This window comes from Pelecanus crispus, chromosome 2, assembly GCF_030463565.1.
Source record: "Pelecanus crispus isolate bPelCri1 chromosome 2, bPelCri1.pri, whole genome shotgun sequence".
Lineage (NCBI taxonomy): Eukaryota > Metazoa > Chordata > Aves > Pelecaniformes > Pelecanidae > Pelecanus > Pelecanus crispus.
The window spans coordinates 65,038,489-65,059,097 of record NC_134644.1 but is presented as its reverse complement, the minus strand read 5'-3'; the positions used below and the strand labels follow the sequence as shown (position 1 = coordinate 65,059,097).

At 43.0% G+C, this 20,609-nt stretch overlaps 1 protein-coding gene across 1 annotated transcript in view; it reads right to left on the bottom strand.

Moving 5' to 3' along the window:
- Positions 1–10,927, bottom strand: part of NFX1 (nuclear transcription factor, X-box binding 1) — a 69,671-nt gene extending 58,744 nt beyond the window's left edge. Inside the window, exons 1-2 of the mRNA XM_075705494.1 lie at positions 10,903–10,927; positions 1,616–2,665 (exon numbers count right to left, since the gene is read on the bottom strand). Of these exons, the coding sequence (XP_075561609.1) occupies positions 1,616–2,665; positions 10,903–10,927 (1,075 nt within the window). The remainder of the gene's footprint in view (positions 1–1,615; positions 2,666–10,902) is intronic.
- Between the last annotated feature and the right edge of the window lie 9,682 nt (positions 10,928–20,609).

The following is a 20,609-nucleotide window of genomic DNA, read 5'->3' as shown; positions in this document are numbered from 1 at the left end:
GTATTAACACTGTTTGCCCTCCTTAATAGGATATAAGCACTTCCGAGCTTCTTTTCCAGCCCTCCTGAATCAAGCACCACAAGATTTAGAACTAACAGTCATTTCTGCTTTTGGTATCCCATGAATATCACCTGCTGCAAAGAAAGCATCCTCACCTAAAACATACTTCTTTTCTCCAGAAGACTAAAGGTATACCGTACTCAGAAAGGATAGCTGTCCCATAAATAGTTAAAAAACACAGACTCAGTCCCCTGAACATAGTGGCAGATACTGTTTCCAAAATAGCTCCCAACTAAAGCATGCAAAGAAACATTCCCATTTTGGAGGGCAAAGTTAAGTTCCTTGTAAAAGATTACTACTTCCCTTCCTGCTCACTGCATATGATGTTTTTTATTTAATAATGCTGGGAGAAAGACTGAGGTGTCTAAGTTTCTGATTCAAGTAGAACCCAGGAGCATGAAAGTTCATGTATTTAAGTTAGAAAGAATCAAAGAGGATCTTGATCCTTGAGCTTCTCCTAAGGGAACAAAGTTCCTCACTGGAGCTATCTTATGCTTCCCATTTATTCTACTACTTTCTCATCTCTGAAAGAGAAGAGACACTGAGAAGCAAAATCTGCAAAAGATTCAATACCACAGTTAAGATAACAAGAACTAGTCTACCCGTCTCTGTCATTCTGGGCAGCAGGAGATCAGGTTGAGGTGCTTTGTAAAAACCAATGACATATAATTCTGTGTTTGTTCAACTGGAAAGGGACCAAAAAAAAAAAAAGCGGGGGGGGGGGGGGGGGGGAAGGAAAAATCTCTCTCCTTACTGCCTCTGAAAGAAAACAGGACTTCTGCTGGGTGCTATGAATAACATGAGACTATTTTCCTCAGTGCACACTTAAGCTTATCTAAAACAGCAAGAAAAAGCTACCTAGGTTGTCTAGAAACAGAAACCAGTACCATGGCATTGAAGAGATTCAGCTGATTTCCATTTAATGTTTTAAGTGCCTAACGGTATGAGTTGGCACAAAATTCACTCAGACAGTCAAAACCTGTGGGTCTGCTTTACACTGTCAATGGCACATGTTTCTATTCTCAACTTCCAAAAATAGTATCCAGAGACTTTTCTATTTCTAATTAGCTTTTGATACCACCATTGGAAAAAAAAAAAAAAAAAAAAGAGAAGAAAATCTAGTTAGGAGCAGAATACAGTTCCTGTATCTGGCATTTTCCTACTTCTACACAAAATGTGAGAAAACTTATTCTGCAAAAATCAGTTTCAGGATTGTCCCTCTCAAGTCCCATTGTTCAGAATGCTCAGAATTTTACTCTCCACTCCCGCAATATACATGTTTTAACATGGTGCCTGACCAAGCCATCATTTGCAGCTTGGTAGTAAAACAAAAAAAACCCAAACAACTTTAAACAAAATCTGTTCTTCTCTATTAAACTTACAGAACACCTCCCTACCCAGAAACCATACATTTACATTTAATTCTACCCTCTGAAACTGATACTGACCCAGTGTGAAATAATAAGCCTCTTCAGCTAGTCAAATGTGAAGGCAGTTTAAATTACTCAAGATCATATCTTTAATACAGGAGTACAGGGCAGTCTAGAAAGCTTACCCGTATGAGTTTCTTTGTTTTTTGGTACATCACTTTGCTTTTTCCAGTACTGGGTCCAGCTGAAATGAAGTGCAGGTGCCTGATCCCCCTTTAGCAGGAACTTTCTTCCATTACATCTGACAGAATCAGGCAACTGATGCCTGATTTCACTGGTCAAGTTTTCATCATTTTTGTGAACACAGAGCTCTTTCTTCCTCTCATTTTTATCTTTTGGAGTATATGCAAGAGAAGACTTCTTACCTACTTTTGTATTTTTACTACGGTGTGAATCATGTCTTTTCTGACACTCCTTTTCTACTGCGGGTTTATTCCACACAGGCTTCCGGGGATATCTTTTGTTTACAAAATTGTAGCTTTTCTGCTCATCCCCACTACCAAGAGGTGCATCACAGAATGCCTTCCCAACAGATGATTCTGAAGAGTCAGACTGAGTCAAATCCAAAGATGGAACATTTTCAAACAGCTCTACTTTCTGTTTAGAGCTCACTCTTTTTTCCCAGTCATGTACTTGCTTTGCCTTCTCCCTGAAACCTCTTCCAGATGCATGCATCAGATGTGTTTTCTTTGGCTTTGCTCCTCTGCTATCTGCACTAGGTACCTCCCTGTCACTCTCTGAGGAGAGAAAGTCATTATATCCTCTAGGAGGTGCTCTTCTCCCAGGTACTATTGCAGCATCTGAAACTCCTGGACCTGCAGCAGCATCAAGAGTACTTTGTTTTATCTTACTTCTAGTACATGTGCTATCATTTCTTGATCTGTGCCACCTCTGGCTTTGCAAGTTGCGATTCTTCAAACTTTTACTGGTACCAAAATATTGGTGGAAGTCTTCAGAATTCCCATACTGACTTTCTGGATTACAAAAGCCATGATGCTTTGTTGAAGAGCTTTCATAATCTGTACCTCTCTCAGAAGAGAGACTAGGAAATGGTAAATTACTTCTATTCTGATTACTGTTAGAGTCTTTCCTATCTTTATTTACCCAGTTTATATCTGTAGCTTGTCTTTCTCCTGGAAGGGAATCAGCAGCATCAGGATTGAAATTCAATGCACCTAAAAAGCAAAAAAAGAAACACATACATATAATACTATTAGATAGTAAACATTTATTTTCAGCAAAATTACCATACATGCAAAGGCCCAGAAGTTCAATCAATCCCACACTTGAGAGAACAACTGCAAACAAGTTTCCAGAAACTAGCATTGAATCATACAGTGCTTTGGGGAAGTTACGTTCTCTTGTCATCTTTAGAGGAAGACTGTGATGACCCAGAGTTAAGATAAGAATCTAAAAATATAAGGTGAAGAGAAACATTTGAAGTAGCACTGTACAAGACGTGCAAGTATGATAATCAGTTTAACATGTGCTGAAGTTTTTCCTAGCATGTTTACATACACACATGAATCTGAAGAAAAAGGAGTCCTTTAAATACAATGTCTACATCTGAGATTTTAGTATTACACAGAACTTGAGTATAAATTAAAATCCATCAGCCAAAGAGCAGCAATAGTAAATGCTTGCAGGAACTCTGATTACACTGTTCTAACATACAGACATATTAAATGGTAGAGGGACTACCCAGGGCAGCTTTGCAAAATTGTTTTTCTGTTATGAGGTCATCAACATGAACCATGCTTCTACTTGAGAGGTCTCCTGTCATTTCTGTGTTGCTAGATAAAAGAAAAAGGTGCTTGTTAGAAATCCTGTGTTGCTCAATTTCATATCACATCGTGCCAGCGGGGCCTGCCTGCAACAGGAATTATCAGATGAATATCAGGGACAGTTTAATAGGCTGTAGCAGACTGGTTAAGTCTTACACAGTAGTGTAAAAAAGAGAAGAAGCTTGTAAAATCTCACAGAAGTACTGCCCATTTTACAGGTTAGGTAGGTTACCTTCGACAGTAGGGCAGGTGCAGTTTATTCCTGGTTCAGGACAATTCAAAGAATCAAGCACTTGGGTTATGAACATAAGAGACTCTACAAAAGGCTAATGCTATCTGGGTCTCTCAACTACCTATTTTAACATTTCAATAAAGATTGTGGAAATCAACATTTTTAAGTGAAGAACAAACCAGAACACTTCAAAGCATTAATGTATTTTTTCCAGTTAATTTCATTTACTTTCAAATGAAAGAGATATTTTTTTAAACCTCTAGGAACGGTCATAACTACTATGAGAGATTTGGTGGCCAAAGGAAAAATATAACATACAGCTTTGTGGAAGTGAAGCTTTAAGCTTACAAAAAGTTCAGAATTTTAAATTACACTTAAGGATGTTCTTAACCACATAACCTAATTCATGCTTGTTTTTAAAGAGCGACTCAGTTGAAATCACTTTGGTTTTTTGTCTTTGCAAAGACTATATATATATATATATATATAGTAATTTTATAAATTACATATTATATTATTTATATTTAATATATTGAGATGTTAACAGTATGTAGTATATGTTATTAATATAACATAGTGTATTATATTATTATATGCTATGCTATATAACATTATATATTATTCTTACACTAGATATAAATGGCAAATAGAAAGCGTTCGGTTGTTTTGGGGTTTTTTTTTAAGCTGTAATACTAACCTGATTTTGAGACAACAGAATCAGAACACCAGACAGAGGTCTTCCAAAACAGCTGGACACTGAGTTAAGAATCAATCTTAACTCAAGGGGACATAAGTGGAGAGGGAGGTGCTGATCTCTTCTCCCTAGCAGCCAGTGCCAGGACGCATGGGAATGGCTCAAAGCTGCGTCCGTCAGGGGAGGTTCAAATTAGACATAAGGAAGCACTTCTCTACCGAGAAGGTGGTCAAATCCTAGAACAGGTTTCCAAGAGCAGTGGTTGATGCCTCATGCCTGTGAGTGTCTAAGAGGCATTTGAACAACACCCTTAATAATATGCTTTAACTTTTGGTCAGCCCTGAAGCGGTCAGGCAGTTGGACTTGGATGATCACTGTACATCCCTTCCAGCTGAACTATTTTATTCTATCATTAGGACTGCAGACCCTAGTAGGTACAAAATACTAGGCTTATAAATCTGAAAGAATCTGGACTGCAAGCAGCTACCCTGGAAACTTTCCATTTTTGTCATCTTAGCACATGTATCCTGTGTAAAGAACTCAAAATACCAAGTTGCCCTTTTTACAGCTACACTTACTTTCAGTTTTTCCAATGTTTTTCCAGTTTCTTTTCTATCACTAACAAAGAGGACTATACACATAAATTGTAGTCCTTTTACATTCTGATGCAAACAGCAGTCATTCAGTATAGATTACTTAAAATAGTTTCACATATTTTGATTTGACAGGATACTATCCTATAATTACATACAAACCTTATTTGAAACAACGCGTTTTATTAGTTATTTTAAGATTTCTTTTGTATACACTAAAATTTAAAGTCGGATGGATAGATGTAGCAAGGTAAACCAAATAGCTTCTTAACGTTTAATAAAAACATGTTTTTCAAAAAATCACACAGCTTGCCTCTAGAAAGTATATTTTATTATTAAAGACCATTGTTTCTTTGGTTATGAGATGCAGTATGTAAATCGTATGCACAAATTATAAACAAACTACTGCAGAAGGCTTTCAGATGAATGCAGTAAATAAGCTTGAATGAGTATGTTTTGTAGATCAGTAAAACATACTATCTTATACTGACATAAAAAACGTGCTGCACGTGGCTTTAAAATGCTGTTTTTCTAAAATACAGTCAAATTGACTTTTGAGCATGGCCTCCAAGAAGCATAACCAGAACTTGAAATCTAGCTGTGGAAGTGATATTTTTGAAAGCACTTTCCAAATAATCTATTAAGTTTGAAGAAACAGATGGGAAACCATGATTCAGATATTTAAAAGCACCTCCAAGATATGAATAATTCATTAGGACTTTTTATACCACCCATGAATAGGATTCCTATTCTTACTGTCAGCTTTTACATTATAAAAAAATTCCAAATAAGTGGTAAATGCTACTAAAACCGATTTCTGTCTGTCAAGACAAGAAACAGCAAAATACATATGCAAGCGTAATAATCAGTAGCTAACACTGGCTCAATTTCCTCTGACATGTTTGTATGTACATACACAAAAAACCCAAGAAAAAGCGAATGTCCAAAGCTAGATTCCAGCCTGTATTCTATAAAACAAACAAAGCAAGCCACAGTACCCTTAAAACAACCTCTACATTGCAGATTTTAATATCCCTAAGAGCTTGAATGTGAATTAAAACCAAGCACATGAAACTCATATGGTTTCATGCCTGTTCTGCCATATCATTACACATTACACCACTTCAGCATTAACTGTGGACAGAGCCAGAATGCCCTGGCAAAGTTAGGTATCTGTGTGAACTATCCTTCAGGAAAAAGAATTTGATAAGGATGCTTTTAAAAATACAAAGCAAATTAGGAAGTACATGTCTCATTTTAATAAGTATGAGCTCTGCTTCAAAAACAGAGCTTATTTTGGGGACCACTACAGCCAAACTTAATTACTTAGGTACATTTTTATGAAGACATCAATGATGACATTTGAAAGTGCCACTTAAATACATCATGCCTAAGTAACATTTCTTAGCACAGTCTCTTAGCAAGCTAAATTCAATTAGATTTTGAAAAGCCATTGAACACTGTACTTGAATTAGGCAGGGACTGTATGAAGTTGATAAGAAAGAATAAATATAAGGAAGAAAAAAAAAAAATACATTGAAGAAGTCCAGCCAAAAAAAAGAAAAGCGTACAAGAGTCCACAGGGTAGCCCCTTAGGTGTCAGGGGTAGCACTTCTTCATTCTTAAATGAATTCAGCTCTATCTCCTAGATAGGAAGAACTCTTAATTTTCTTTCTGAAGCTTCAGATCAATACAAAAATGGAACTAAATAAACAACACTGACTAGTACCAGTCTTTCTGACTGGACAAGCACTTGTTTTTTAATTGACCATTTCTTATTGAGACAGCCATAAATTCAACCAAAAATAGTGTCACCTGGAGTACTGTGTGCAGTTTTGGGCCTCACAATACATGAAGGATATAAAAATATTAGAATGTGTCCGAAACAGGCAACTAAGATGGTAAAAGGACTAGAGGACATGACTTACGAGGAGCAGCTGAGGATACTAGCTTTTGTTCAGCTTGGAGACTGAGGGGAGACCTCACTGCTATCTACAGTTTCCTCATGAGGGGGAGTTGGAGAGGGAAGTGCTGATATCTCCTCCCTGGTACCCAGTGTTAGGACGTGAGGGAATGCCTGCATCAAGGGAAGTTCAGATTGGGTAGTGTTAGGAAGAAGTTCTTCAATGAGAAGGTGGCTGAGCACTGGAAAAAGCTTCTCAGGGAAGCGGTCATGGTCCCAAGCCTTTCAGTGTTCAAGAAGCATTTTGGATAATTTTCTTAGATATCTGGTTTAACTTTTAGGTTGCCCTGTGTGGAGTCAGGAGTTGGACTCAATGACCCTTGTGAATCCCTTCCAACTCAGGGTAGTCTATGATTATATGTTCTGTTCATATACTGGCTCCCAGTAGGAGACAAAGGTAATTTCAGGACAGATGTCTTCAGTTTTAAAGCAATTCAAATAACCTATTTTTTCACCTAAAGACAGATGACAGTGCAGAGTCCATACACAACAATCTATTTGTGTCAGCACTGCATATATCCAGACAAGAAATGGTCCAGTCAGCTGAAAAGAAAGTACAAGTTACAGGGAAGACACTCCCTGCAGGTCTTACTGTACCACAAAAAAACCCAAGGAATGGTGCATTATGGAAATCTGAGGCTTTCCCCATAGCACTGGAAGCTTTAAACCTCTTCCCCACAGAACACCAAGCTTGACGTTTTCTGTCTTCTCTAATCATTTTATATATTCATCTACAGCATTCTATAATTTCCAGGGATGATACAGATTTACAAAAGGTTGGATTTCTTCCTAAACAGGAGCTACACCATTTCAGGCTTAAAGACTAAAGCAGTGCAACCCATTTTCATGCAAAACAATCTGCCTGCCCAGAACTTATTGTTTATTCCAACCATAACAGCTCATCTAATAAAACATATACTCTCTTCCTGCAACTCTTGCCAGAATTTATTAGAGAAAGATTAACACACAAAATCACCATTACCACAGAAACACAGAATGGCCAAGGTTGGAAGGGACCTCTTGAGATCATCTAGTCCAAATACCCTGCTCAAACAGGGTCAGCTAGAGCAAGTTGCCCATAACTGTCTCCAGCTGGGTTTTGAATATCTCCAAGGATGGAGAGGCCATGACCTCTCTGAGCAGCCTGTTTCAGTGTATGACCATCCTCACAGTAAAAAGGTTTCTTTTTCTGTTCAGATGGAATTTCATGTGTTTTAATTTGTACCTGTTGCCTCCTGTCCTTTCACTTAACACCACTGAGAAGAATCTGGCTCCATATTCTTTACTCCCTCCCATCAGGTATTTGTACACAGCACTAAGATCACTCTGAGATGTCTCTTCTCCAGACTGAACAGTTCCATCTCTCTCAGCCTCTCCTCATATGACAGATGCTCCAATCCCTTAAGCATCTTCATGGCCCTTTGCTGGATTCACTCCAGTATGCCTATCTCTTCCTTGTACAGGGGAGACCAGCACTGGGCACAGTGCTCCAGTGGTGGCCTCACCAGTGCTGAGCAGAGAGGAAGGTGCACCTCCCTTGACAAACTGCCAACACTCTTCCTAATACAGTCTAGGATACTGTTGGCCCTCCTTGCAGGGAGGGTGCATTGCTGACTCATGGTCTGCTTATAGTCCACCAAGGACCCCAGGGTCCCTGTCTGCAGAGCTATTTTCCAGCTAGTTAGCCCCCTGTGTATATTGGTGCACGATGTTACATTTTTGTCTTTTTATGCTATTGTGCATCCGCGTTTCGAACAGAACATGAAGTTTTAGCTAGCCCATTTCAAGATGACACAGGAGAAATACAAAAGTAGGGAAAGAAATACAACTTCACCATAAGTTGCTTCATCATCCTAAGAGAAGTATCTACTACAGAATGGATTTTGCATAAGGAGAATAAATGTACTACAAGTTTTCACTTTCCTGTTCACCCTTACACTGGGCTACTCAATGCTTTATAGCAACCCCCCTCGATATCTTCAGTTTAATGATGCATTGTACCATGTATAATGACCCAGCTGTCATTGTGAAGGCAAAAAACCAAAACTACATTCAACAGCAATTATGGCAACTGATGGGAAAAAAAAAAATCCATTAATGGCTACTAAATACAAATACCACGTGTCCCTTCTAGGTGCACAGGACTGGAAACTAGAAAGGTATATCAATGTGACTAATCATTCTACAACTGAAATTAATTATTACTCTTAATTGGTTTAGTGGTGGACTTGGCAGTGTTAGGTTAATGGTTGGACTGGATGATCTTAAAGGTCTTTTCCAACCTAAACAATTCCATGATTCTAATTGTCTTGTTTCTTATATTCTTCCCCTTTGTCTCTTATACTCATTCCCTGGGTCTTAATAATCATTCACTATTGGCAAAATATCCTGGATGGGCTGCACATCTGCCATGACCCAAAACTGTCATTCTTCAACCTCAACTGCTTCCCTGATCTACCCTGAGATCAGAAATATCTTTCATATTTAGACTCTCAACATCATACACTTGCTCTGTCCATGAAGTTGCAGGGCAAAAGTCAGTTCCCCTCCTAATATTGCACAAGCACAATTTGAAGCTTAACTATGAGATCGTTCTTGATAACACAGTATGTATTACCATAACAAGGAATGAACTCCAGAACTTAATGCCATGTGACAATATCTGTGTTAGCTTAAGTACTGTAAAGCAAATGTAGAAATGGTATACCATCCAGACTGATCTACTGCTTTTCACTAAAGCTATTTTCAGCTCAGTATACCTATTTAAGACCCTTTATTCCAATACACTGTACAAAAGGTTTCAGGACCAGAGCTGACAGCATGGAAGATAAACAGACAAGCAAACATTCACGTGCACCAGCTTCTCTTCACTGAAACTATCAGTCTCTGCTCTCTGAACCATGTCCCAAGCTATTCCACTTCCCACAAGGCAGCTGTGGACCCATTTTCATCCCATCAAAAAAGAGAACTCAAAGAACTTTGCTGTCACAATAGTCAGGCTGCCAACAACAGAGGAGAAGAGACAGAGGATGCTATTCAGGATATAGGCTAATAATAACCTTAATCTGAATTAACACCAGGGTGCTGCAAAAGTAGAGATTCGTATTTTCTTCTTCACCCCAGCCATGAAAGTCCAGGATTCTTCCCAGCAGAAATCTAATGACTCTGTAAACAATGAAGTTAGTTAGCTCACCAAGTGACCCCAAAGTAACATTGATTACCTGAGAAGTCTACTCAGGCTGCCAAGGAAATCAAGAGACATGATGAAAAAACTAAATATCATGAATGACTCTGGGCAACAGTGTTAATTCTAGTTACATGCTCAAGACACAATTACATAAGGGTTCCTCTATCGTAAGTGCCGTAACATATGATAAATCATTAAATGTGAAGCTAGCATATGGATCTTGAAAGGCTATTCCCCCTCCTCCTCAGCAGCCACAGACAGTAAAATAAAAGTTAATCTGAACCTGCATCATAAAAGCCAGCAGGGAAAAACAAACAAACACACAAACAATCTTTGTTTGCACGTGTGATGTTCAATCCCACTCCGGGTCGGGTCCCTAAGCCCCTCTCCACCCATAAGCCCTTGCCTAGATCACTCCAGGCAGGTAGCACCTGCTCTAGGCAGGCACCTCCTGCACGCCCCAGACTTCTGCTCCGAGACCTCAGCGAGACCCCACGAAACGCCGCATTTCACAGCGGCTCGTGGGCCTGGGACAGGTCAGGCTGCCCTGTGCAGGCAGCACCTCCCTCTGCCGGGTTTCATGGGCACGGGTGGGCAGAGAGCAGTAAGTTTTCCAGAAACCAACCGGCTCTTTGTATTTTTTTATAGCGTTCCCCTTCGTTTGTCACACTAGAAGCTCGCACGTTCCTCCTCAGGCAAAGTTTCCCTAGCGCGCCCTGCGGCAGAGGCGAACCCAGCCATTTTGAGCGCCACAGGCGCCGCGAAGTTGCGGCGCGCGGGGGCGGCAACAGGTGGTGCTGCAGGGGCGCGCCTCAACACGCCAGCGCTCGGCCACAACCGCCACGGTGCGGCCCTCTGCCCGACAGCATCGCTGCGGAGCCAGGACTGCTCCTCCCCTCCACGCCCAACCCACCCCACCGCCCCCCCAGCCTCCCCGCGAGCACAGCAGCCGCACTTACCTGCGCCCGGCCGCGCCTCCGCCATGCCAACGCAACCCCCCCGCTCCCCGGTCCAGCTTCCTGGCCACCGCACACGCGCACAGCCCGTCCCCACTCCTCCCGGCGGAACGCGACTCTGCGCGCGCAGCCGCACGGGAGCTCCGAGCGCGAGCGGGAGAGCAGAGGCGGGCACGAGGCGGGAGGGGCGGGGGCGGGCGGGAGCCACGCCTGCTGGTGCCGGAATAAGCGGGAAATCGGGAATCTTGTCTGATACTGCAAAGGAGGAAAAAGGAAAACTAACAGCGAGAACGAAATGCTAGTGCTGGCAATAAACTGGCGATTTGCTTGGCAATCAGCTTGGCTGCTGCGGCCTTTCCCTGAAATGGGCTTACTGTAGTGGCTGCGTTTCAGAGCCCAGCCAAGCGGACCAAGAGCAGGAGGGTGGGTACAGGACAGCTTGTCGCTCTGTCTCAGTGCGTGAAAGAAGTGCTTTCTCTAGGCACAGGGTAGAAAGTAGGGATGTGTCATTAGGCTATCTAATGCATCCTGCATGCACTGCTCTAGGGAGGTGGCAGAGCCACACACTTGTCATCCCAAATGAGTGCTGGAACTTAAGTTACTGTTGGAAAGCCCACACAAGGATTCCCATACTACAGCTGGCGCTGCAGACAAATCTTATCATGCTCCAGCTACAAATACTCTGTAGATCTGCACGCTTTGTCATACTGCGGGTTTCAGCACCAGTGTTTAACCATTGTATGATTCACACCTCCCTGCAGAGGTTTGCAGTTTCATGGTTACAGTGCATCTACAGAACAGTTCTATGCTTTTACTGCTGCAATGTGGCTTCAGAGTCCTTACAGAGCTGCTGATCTTTTCAGACACTGCAGAGGAAGTTCACAGTTCCATAGCAACTGCAGCTCTGAAGAATTACACCTCAGGAACACTGCTGCACACAGTCTCTGCATTCTGCCTTCCACACCCTCCTGGTGAAATTCTCAGATCAAAGTTCCATTTGCTGCATAGTGCTTCTTATTGCAGAAACACTAGCTGTTGAAATGCACCCCAGACTCCTGCCAGTGCTGCAAGGGAAGCTTGCAAACCAGTATGGCAACAGCCTTACAAAGATGCTACATGTTTTGCCATGGATTTTGAGTGTGTTTGAAGTGCTTTGCTGTATGTAAACACTGTAAACATCTGGTTACAAAGAGGTTGCAAAGAAAGGTATGTGGCAGTGGCATCCTTTAGGAGGTGATGCATGGTCTCCTGCTGCTGTCAAGAAATTTGTAATAGTCCTCTGGTTCCCATAGACTTCTCTGTCACTGCTGTTGAGATGTGACCGTAACATTCACACAGAACTACTACAGATTTTTAACCCTGCTTTACATGAATACCACTACCACTTCAGTATCCACACTTTTTTGCTACCACCAAAAAAAGTGGTGGGATGGAAAGCCCTATAGGGATTTGCACCTGTATGTGCTGCTGCACAAATGCCAATGTTTAGGTCTATACAGCTTTTCCTTTGTTCTCCCTTTTCCCTTTCTATCTAACAATTTCTGCTTTTTTTTCCTTTCTTGTCTTGCCAAACTTGCATTGGGCCAATCCCATCCACTCCTGATAGCCTAACTTAATTGCCCAGCATTTCTGTACAGGCATGTGATTTTATTCTCTTCAGTTTGGCCAAAATAGTCTTTTTTTCTTTTTCTCATCATTCTTCCTTTTCAGTGCAGGGATAGGGGCAAGGATCTCCCCACTATATCATATGCCCTCCCTTAAAACATTTTTTTTTTGTTTCTACTTTGTCATGCTTGAATATTTATCTCCCCCTCCTTTTGCCATTTCTTTTCATGCCATTTCTTCTCTTTATTTTTTTTCTCAGTGGCTGCTTTTTTCCATCTGACCAGTATGACTGTCAGGAAGCAGCAGGGACAGACTGCTCTATATGGAAAGTAGAGCTGGGAGCTGAGAGTCAGCAAATTCCACAACACCTGAGCAAGAAGAGCAGAGCAAGTTCACCAACACTTCAGGCAACAGGCCAGGTTGCCAGGCAGGCCTGTAGTGACAGGGCAGCTCAAGCCAGAAGTCAAGCCAGTGGGTAAGGATCAGAGAGGGTAAGCACAAGCATACCTGCAATGTAGTTCCGGTAGATATTAAGGACGAGAGCATGAATTTTAAAGCAGCATAGGAAAGAATGAGGGGCAGGCACCTGTTGAGGCTTCTCAGGGCCTGACAAGTACTTACTAAATTTGGCACTGAACCCATCCAGACAAACCCCCAGGGTGGTGGGAAGGAACACAGGGGAGATGTACTTTGGGCCTCTACAGTCACAGATCTCTCCTATATGGAGCACAGAAGCTGATGAACAGCCTTGCCTTCAAGGCAGAGGGGAGATGAGGTAGGGAAGTAAAAAGAAGGGAATCTCTTGCCATAACTGTCAGTGCCAGCATGCCAAGGAAGATAAATCTGCTAAGAGAAACATATTCATTCCTGAGCTGGCATCATGGTATAGTCATTTTTAAGGACCAGTCAGCCCATGGTGGGGTCAGTGACAGCTCGGGAGATGCCTTGACATCAAGAGAGCAAGGCTGCCATGATGCTGAGATTCTGGCGAGGAAGATGAAAACTACCTAAAAATGAAGAAGCTTGTTAAAAATGGAGGGGCAGCTAAAATAATTATATCTTTGAGTGTTACATGGAGACTTTAAGGATACCATACTGGAGACTCAGGGCGCATGCATATAAGGGGAAAAAGGAACCTGCCGTGGTTAAGCAGCAGGGACAAGGGAGGCTGTTGCTGGGGACAGCTTTTCAGAAGCAGCATTCCAAAAGCTAAATTTGGGCCTAAAATTGAAAATAGAATCTGAACTTGTGACAGATGAAAAGTAAACCACACCATGAGACAGGCCAAAAGGGTTTGAGGAACAATTTGCATAAGGCATAAAATCTAATAATAAATCCCTTTTCAAACACTTCAGGCTCTGGAAGTCTGCCAGACAGTCTGAAGCACCAGAAAAATTAAAAGAAATTTAAAGCACCACACAGAGAAAATAACAGAAAATCTAGATTATTTCTTTACATCTGTGTTCACTACAGCAGACCTGGATGAGATTCCCAAGCCAGCTCTTCTTCTTTATGGGGGGACTCACCAGGAGCTGTGTCTTGAAAGAGTCAGTATGGAACAGATAGGTTATGGAACATGCAGGCAAAAACAATAGTAACAAATCACAAGGACCAGATGGTATATAACCAGCAATTCTAAAAGATTCAAGGGTGAACTACAAACTGTCCTGTACAACCTCTAGTACAAAACTGCTTTGGTAGCAGGAGACAGGGATGTGTCAGCTGTAACGTCATGTTTTTAAAGGGTGACATAAGAAATCTAAGAAAGTACAGGCCTGATTCTGTAGTAAGCAATTTAATGGAAACTGTAAAATAGATTAGAATTAGTGAGCATATGCATAAAGATGCTGTAATAGGGATGAGTGAAAAGGGATTTTGTAAAGGCAATAACTGTCTCACAATCCTACTGAAACGTTTATAAGTCAACAAGCTTGTGTCTAAGGGAGATAGACCCTGGAATCCTGACCATGAATTTCTGGAAGGTATTTGGAGAGGTCACTCATCAAAAGCTCTTAGAAATTACACTGCCAAGAAATAAATAATTGCAGGTGTAAATAACTGGTTGAAAGACAGGAAATAAGACAGAATGAGTCAATAGTCCATTTTCACAGTAAAAGGAGGTCACCAATAGAGTCCCACAAAGATGTGTTCTGGAACCTGATCTGTGCAACGTATTTCTCAGGGATCTGGAAATGGCATTGTCAGAGTCTGCTGATGGTACAATGTTATTTAGGGAATTATAGGCAATGGCAGGCTGAGAAGAACTGCAGGCAGAAGAGTTAGGATACTGAGTGTATGGGCAAAAAGTGGCAGATGGAATTTAGGGAAGTAGTGCATATGGGAATAAACCGTCCTATCTTCACATTTGAAATGAAGACCCCTGATCTGTTGCAACAGTTGTAACAGGTAGTTGTATGTTATAACAGGTAGTTGTATGAAAATGTCTTCTCTGTGCCCAGTAGCATGAAAGAAAGCAAATCAATTATTAAACATTGCTAAGAAAGGAGTAAAGAATAAAACAGAGAAAACATCAAGACAGTGTATAAATTAATAAATATTGCACACAAATCTGGGTCCTCCATCTCAAAAAGAGTACAAAGGAACCAGGGAAGGTTCAGAAAAGCGCAAGGAAAAAGGGATCATAAGCATGCAATTGCTTCTGTACAAAGAATGACTTAGATAAATCTTCTGGAAAAGAGTGTGTTGGGGGGATATGATAGAGGTCTGCAAAACGTAGAGCAGCACAGGGGGAGGAAACAGACTGAGCACTGACCTTTGACAGATGATGTCAAATTAAAGATCATTTGCACTCCTGGCCAGGCAGCACTGAAAGAAGGTAAAATGTCAAGATTAAGCTGCACTTGACCTAACAAGTATAATCTCCTGCCTTTCAGGGTGGCCCTGGATTGAGTCACCTCTATAAGAAACACAGTGTTTTCCAGAACCCCGAAGCCTTATTCACTGATTTGAAGTGGTGCCTTTGGGGACCATCGATGTGCGGCTGTGGCTGTGATTGCCAGCTCCAGCAGGGAAGCCAGGTGGTTTGCTGACTAGACAATCCAAATTATGCATTGTCTGTGGAAAACTGGCTGGGAAGACTGAGTCCTTAGTGCCCACTACAGATTACTGCCTACTCAAATTCATTCCTATGGTGAGGCAATGGGCAGTGCAAGAGGCTGGAGTAATTTGTGTAATGGTTTCTTTCTGCTGCTCCTTGCTTCTTACTCGTTTTCCTCTGCTCTGCTATGGCTCACCTATGGGCTGCAGTTCCCTTCAGAGTGTACCTCCACAGGTATAGAGTACCTCTTTTCAGGAGTGCATCTCCAGCTGTGTCCCCAACAATGTCTCCTTCTATGTGTTTCCTTCATTTCTCCTTTCATGTCTCCTCTGCTTCTTCTCAGTGTCTCTTCCTCTTTTCCTCCCTAAGTGGCTGCTACTATTTCTTAAACGTGTGAGCGGGGGTATCATGTGGTCCTCTGAAGTTTTGGGGTGTAGTGGGTTGTTTACATTGATTTCAGAGTTATCTGGTACTGGCTGTGACTGGCACAGAACAATACATGATCGTCTCCTGCAATTTATGTCCAGTCTGCTGTGTTACAGAAGCATAACCTTCTCAGTAACTGGCAACTGGGTTTCTTGTGTTGCCCTGCAGGAAAGGAATACCAGATCCTGAGGGCAAAAGTCTGCCCTGGGATCTTCTCTGGGCTGTCTTCCCCATTTCAGCACGCCGTGAGGGTTGATCTGGACTCCCATGTTTCTGGTTTTACACTGTGTGAAGCACCACAGCACAGCCTCAGCCCAATACTCCTACACCACTGCAGCTCTGTCTTGCCAGATGCCAAGACCGTACCTCTACCTCAGCTTCTGCTCCCCACCCCTCTATGCTCCCAGATAAATACAGTGATTCTGTGGATGTCTGTGAGAAGAAGGAGGCAGAAAACACTACTATCCCATTACTCATGACTGCCACATTGACATGGCACCAGGAAAGGGGTGCCCTTCAGGTACATCTTTGCCTTATAGCACCCTGAATTAGCAGCCTGCAAGGAGGACCTCAAGGACTGTCTGGCATGTAGGTTTATCCAACTCTCCCATGTCCCTGCTGGGGCCTCTTTTTTTTTGCTTCTTAAAAAAAAAAAAGAAAGAAAAAAGGCTCTGTGTAGATTGCAGTGGGCTGAATGGCAGCATGGTAAAGAACTGGCACCCTCTGCCTCTTGCCCTGGCATTCTGTGAACATCTGCAGGGAACTTGCTGGGTCACAAAGCTAGACCTGTGAGAGACCTGGCAGGAGAATGAATGGAAAACTGCTTTTCACATTCACATACAGCCACTAGGAGTACGTTGTGATGCCACCTGCTTTCTGCAATGCTCCAGCCAACTTCCAGCGTATTGTAAATGATGTTGTGAAGGACCTTCTTCATTAGTACATGGCAGCATGTCCAGATGACATCTTTGATATTCTGCACCACTTAAGAAGCATGTATAGACCATGTCTGGGAGGTCTTGAGTTTCCTGTGGCAGCACAGAATTCTATGCCAAACTCAAGAAACGGTCCTTTGACCAGCAGAGGGCGTAGTTCCTGAGGCCCCAACATAGAATCATAGAATCATAGAATGCTTTGGGTTGGAAGGGACCTTGAGAGATCATCGAGCCCAACCCCCCTGCAGTAAGCAGGGATTGAACCTGTGAACTTGGCATCTTGCATGTGGACCCCAAAAATGTTGAAGCCATCACTTTCTGGTATGCAGGCAGTGCACAGGATCTTAGGATTTGCCAACATCTATTGACAATTCATGAAGGTTTTGGGTTTGTTTTTTTTTTTTCCTGGTATTGTGGTTGCTATAGGAGCATTCACCTGAAGTAGGCTTGCTTTCAGTGGATGCCTGTTGCACAAGTGACTTTTGAGAAAATGAAATTGGAATTCACCACAGGTACTAACCTACTCTACCCAGACCCCAGTTGGCCTTAAGCTGCGGAAGCAGATGCCTCAAACCAAGCCACAGTGACCAACCTCCCCCAGAAGGTCAGCCTTACACAGGAGCACCACCCTTTTTTCTCTTAGCAGCTCCTCCCCAGTGAGAGGAATTAGAAGCTTATCTGGGAAAAGGAGTATCTTGTCAATCAAAGCTGCCTTTGAGGAATGGCAGCAATTCCTTGAGAGGGCAAAAAACCACAACAGTGTTGCTGACCAACCATCAGAACATGGAATAGTAATCAATGGGTGAAGTGTTTCTCTCTCCATCTTGCCTCCTTTACATGGTTCCCCTTCACTTTCACATTATGTCCAGGAAAGCAGAACAGCAGGGCAGATGCCTTGTCATAGAAGGCAGATTCAGGTTTCGGTGCACACCTTCTGCATGCACCCCAACCCTATTTTCTCCAAGACATTTCATTACAGCCATGGCAGAGGATGAATTCATTGCAGAATTTTTCCAGGCCACTGGCATTAACCTGATCCTAACACAGCATCCCATTGGGACAGCTGCCCTCAGGCTGCAAGAACAGTATGGTTGCCTGTACCGTGGCAGACAGCTGTACATCCTACATGGACCACTGCAGACACAAGTCTTCTGCCAATGCCATCATATTCCTGCACCGAGACACAGGGACTGCTGGATGATGCAATACCTGATTACCTGGGGGCCCACAGGACAGGGAGATGTGGCTATGTCCAGGCCCACAACAGCTGTGCTTGCATCAGAAGATTACAGGGTCCCTAATAGCGCCTCCCTGCTGCCAATAGCCTTGGCTATTTGTGTGTATGGATTTGGTAGCAGACCTCCACGCCTTGGAGTGGAATGCAGTGGTCACAGTGATTGTGGACCTGTTCACCAATATAGTTTACTTCATCCCCCTCAGAAAGTTGCCCATAGCCCCACAGACTGCCTCACCCTTCCTATAGCATGTTTTATGATGCCATGGCCCCCAAGACAGCATAATTACTGATCAAGGGGCCCATTTAACAGCCATATTTTTAAAGGAGCTCATGGGCCTTCTCCAAGTGCAAACTCGCCTCCCTTTGTACCATCTCCCAGTCAAGTCATCAGACTGAACATCAATCAAATCCTGGACCAATACCTCCAGTGTTACAGTAGCTTTCTCCAAAGATGAGAGGGTCACTATCTTCCTATTGGTAGCATCTGCCCATGCTAACAACATCTGTATTTTCACACAGCAGACCCCATTGTTTGCTTACTTTGGTTTCCTCCTGTGAAGTCATCCAGCCACACCAACTGCTTCATGCTTACTTGCAAGTTTGAGATCTGCTCACACAGCTCCAACCCACTCATAACTCAGCTGGACAAGGCCAGAAGGGCCTGCAAAAGATGACTCTTGGCTGGTTCTTGACAGTTCTCCTGGGACATGGTCTGCAGGGGAACAAGTCTAGGGCAGGTTTCCTCCAGCTCTGTTGGAAGCTGAAGGCTTGGAATACTGGTGTCTACAGGGAGGAAGAATATGGGCAATGCAGTGTTGTAGTGTGTATCTCCAGACAACACCAAGAAACATGCCTCTCCCAATATTCTTTCTCCACAGGGGCATTTGAGATTGGAAACCACAGGAGTCAGGATGAGGCTAGAGGTTGCCCTGAGCAAGGTGGTAGCAGTGAAGATGACAGCTTTTCACCCATTTCCTGGAAAGGCTCTTACAAGGGAAGGGGCAAGATCAAGAGCAGGCATTACCTCAGGAACAGCTGGGACACAATGCAGATGTGCTGTGGCATTGTGTGCTTTCAACTTTACACTAGCAGAATTTCTCAATTCTCAGCAGCCAACTCTTCTAGCAGATGGAACAGCTCAAGTCACAGATAGACAAGCAGCTCCTTTGGAAGATCTCTGTGCCCCTTTTTGTGCAAACACTGCAGAGCAGCACTACCTCCTGCAGCCTCAGTTCAGGAAGGCACAACTCTTGGGAGCAGTCAGCCACTCAGCACCAAAGCCAGCTGTGCTCTGTATGACTTGGCAGAGGAAAGATATCAGCAGTCTCAGCAGGAAGTGGAAGTGGACACATCCTGTGAGATTGCTACTGTGGATATAAGTTGTGGTTGCCTGCACATGCATTGGAGAGGCAGAAATAGAGAGAAGAGACTGAATGTGTCTGTGAAGAATGCAGCTAGGGAAGGGAGCTGGAGGAAACTTGCAGAACTTGCCAGCATATAGATGCAGATGGAGAGAGAGAAATTGGAGCTTTTTATTTATTTAATTTTTGGCTACAGTCTAAGTAGGCCAAAAGACCTGTGTGGCCCTATCAACATGGCCACCACAGACAAGACATGGTTCATGTCTATCATGAGCTGGCCAACACCTAATAGTCTTCCCACAGACTGGTAAGAGTCAGACGTAAGAAGGCTCCAGCGACTTTTTTTCTTTCCTGAGTGATGTACTCACAAAAGACAATGGACCAGCAGGGAGTCTCAGAGATGACTTTTCACATGTTGAAATTCTGTACCCAGTCCTGATTTCTGAGGTGCACAGCACAAGCTGATCCTAACTTTGGTCCTGGTGTCCCAGGTCCCAACACTGCTTTCCCTGATGAACAGCTTATGGAGGACAAGTTCTGAAGTCCCCACATAGCCCTTTTACCTGGACAAAAAGAGGTGGCCTACAGCAACTGTTCCCTTTTACACATTGCTGAGATACTGGACCAGCCCCACAGGGCTACAAAGAGCATTCATCTTGGTTCAGAGCCTCCAGCAAGCAGCAGCTCTGCTGTCCTAGGTGGAAGAAAGAGGCAGGTCCCCCCACAGGCCTAAGCAGGTGGTGAAAGCTGTCTGGCATGAACACAAACAGCAAATGAGGTAGGAGTGTGCATCACCCACAGACAGCATGTTGTGTTACCAGGAACTAAGCACAGATCACCAGTCTGCAGGTATAGAGTAAGTATCAGTTTAGAATGGCATCCATAGGGAGGTAAGGAAAGGGAGATGTGCATGGCATACTGGAAAGACAAACCAGCAGTTAGGACCAAAGGCCTTTATACTAAAGGACTCCTGGCAACTAACTTCTGATTTGCATGCAACAGACACCCTGTTTTGGGAGAAGAAGAATTTAGCTGTATAAACTATATCTTGTTACAAAGTTTCTGAGCATCCATAGTTCTATCTGGAA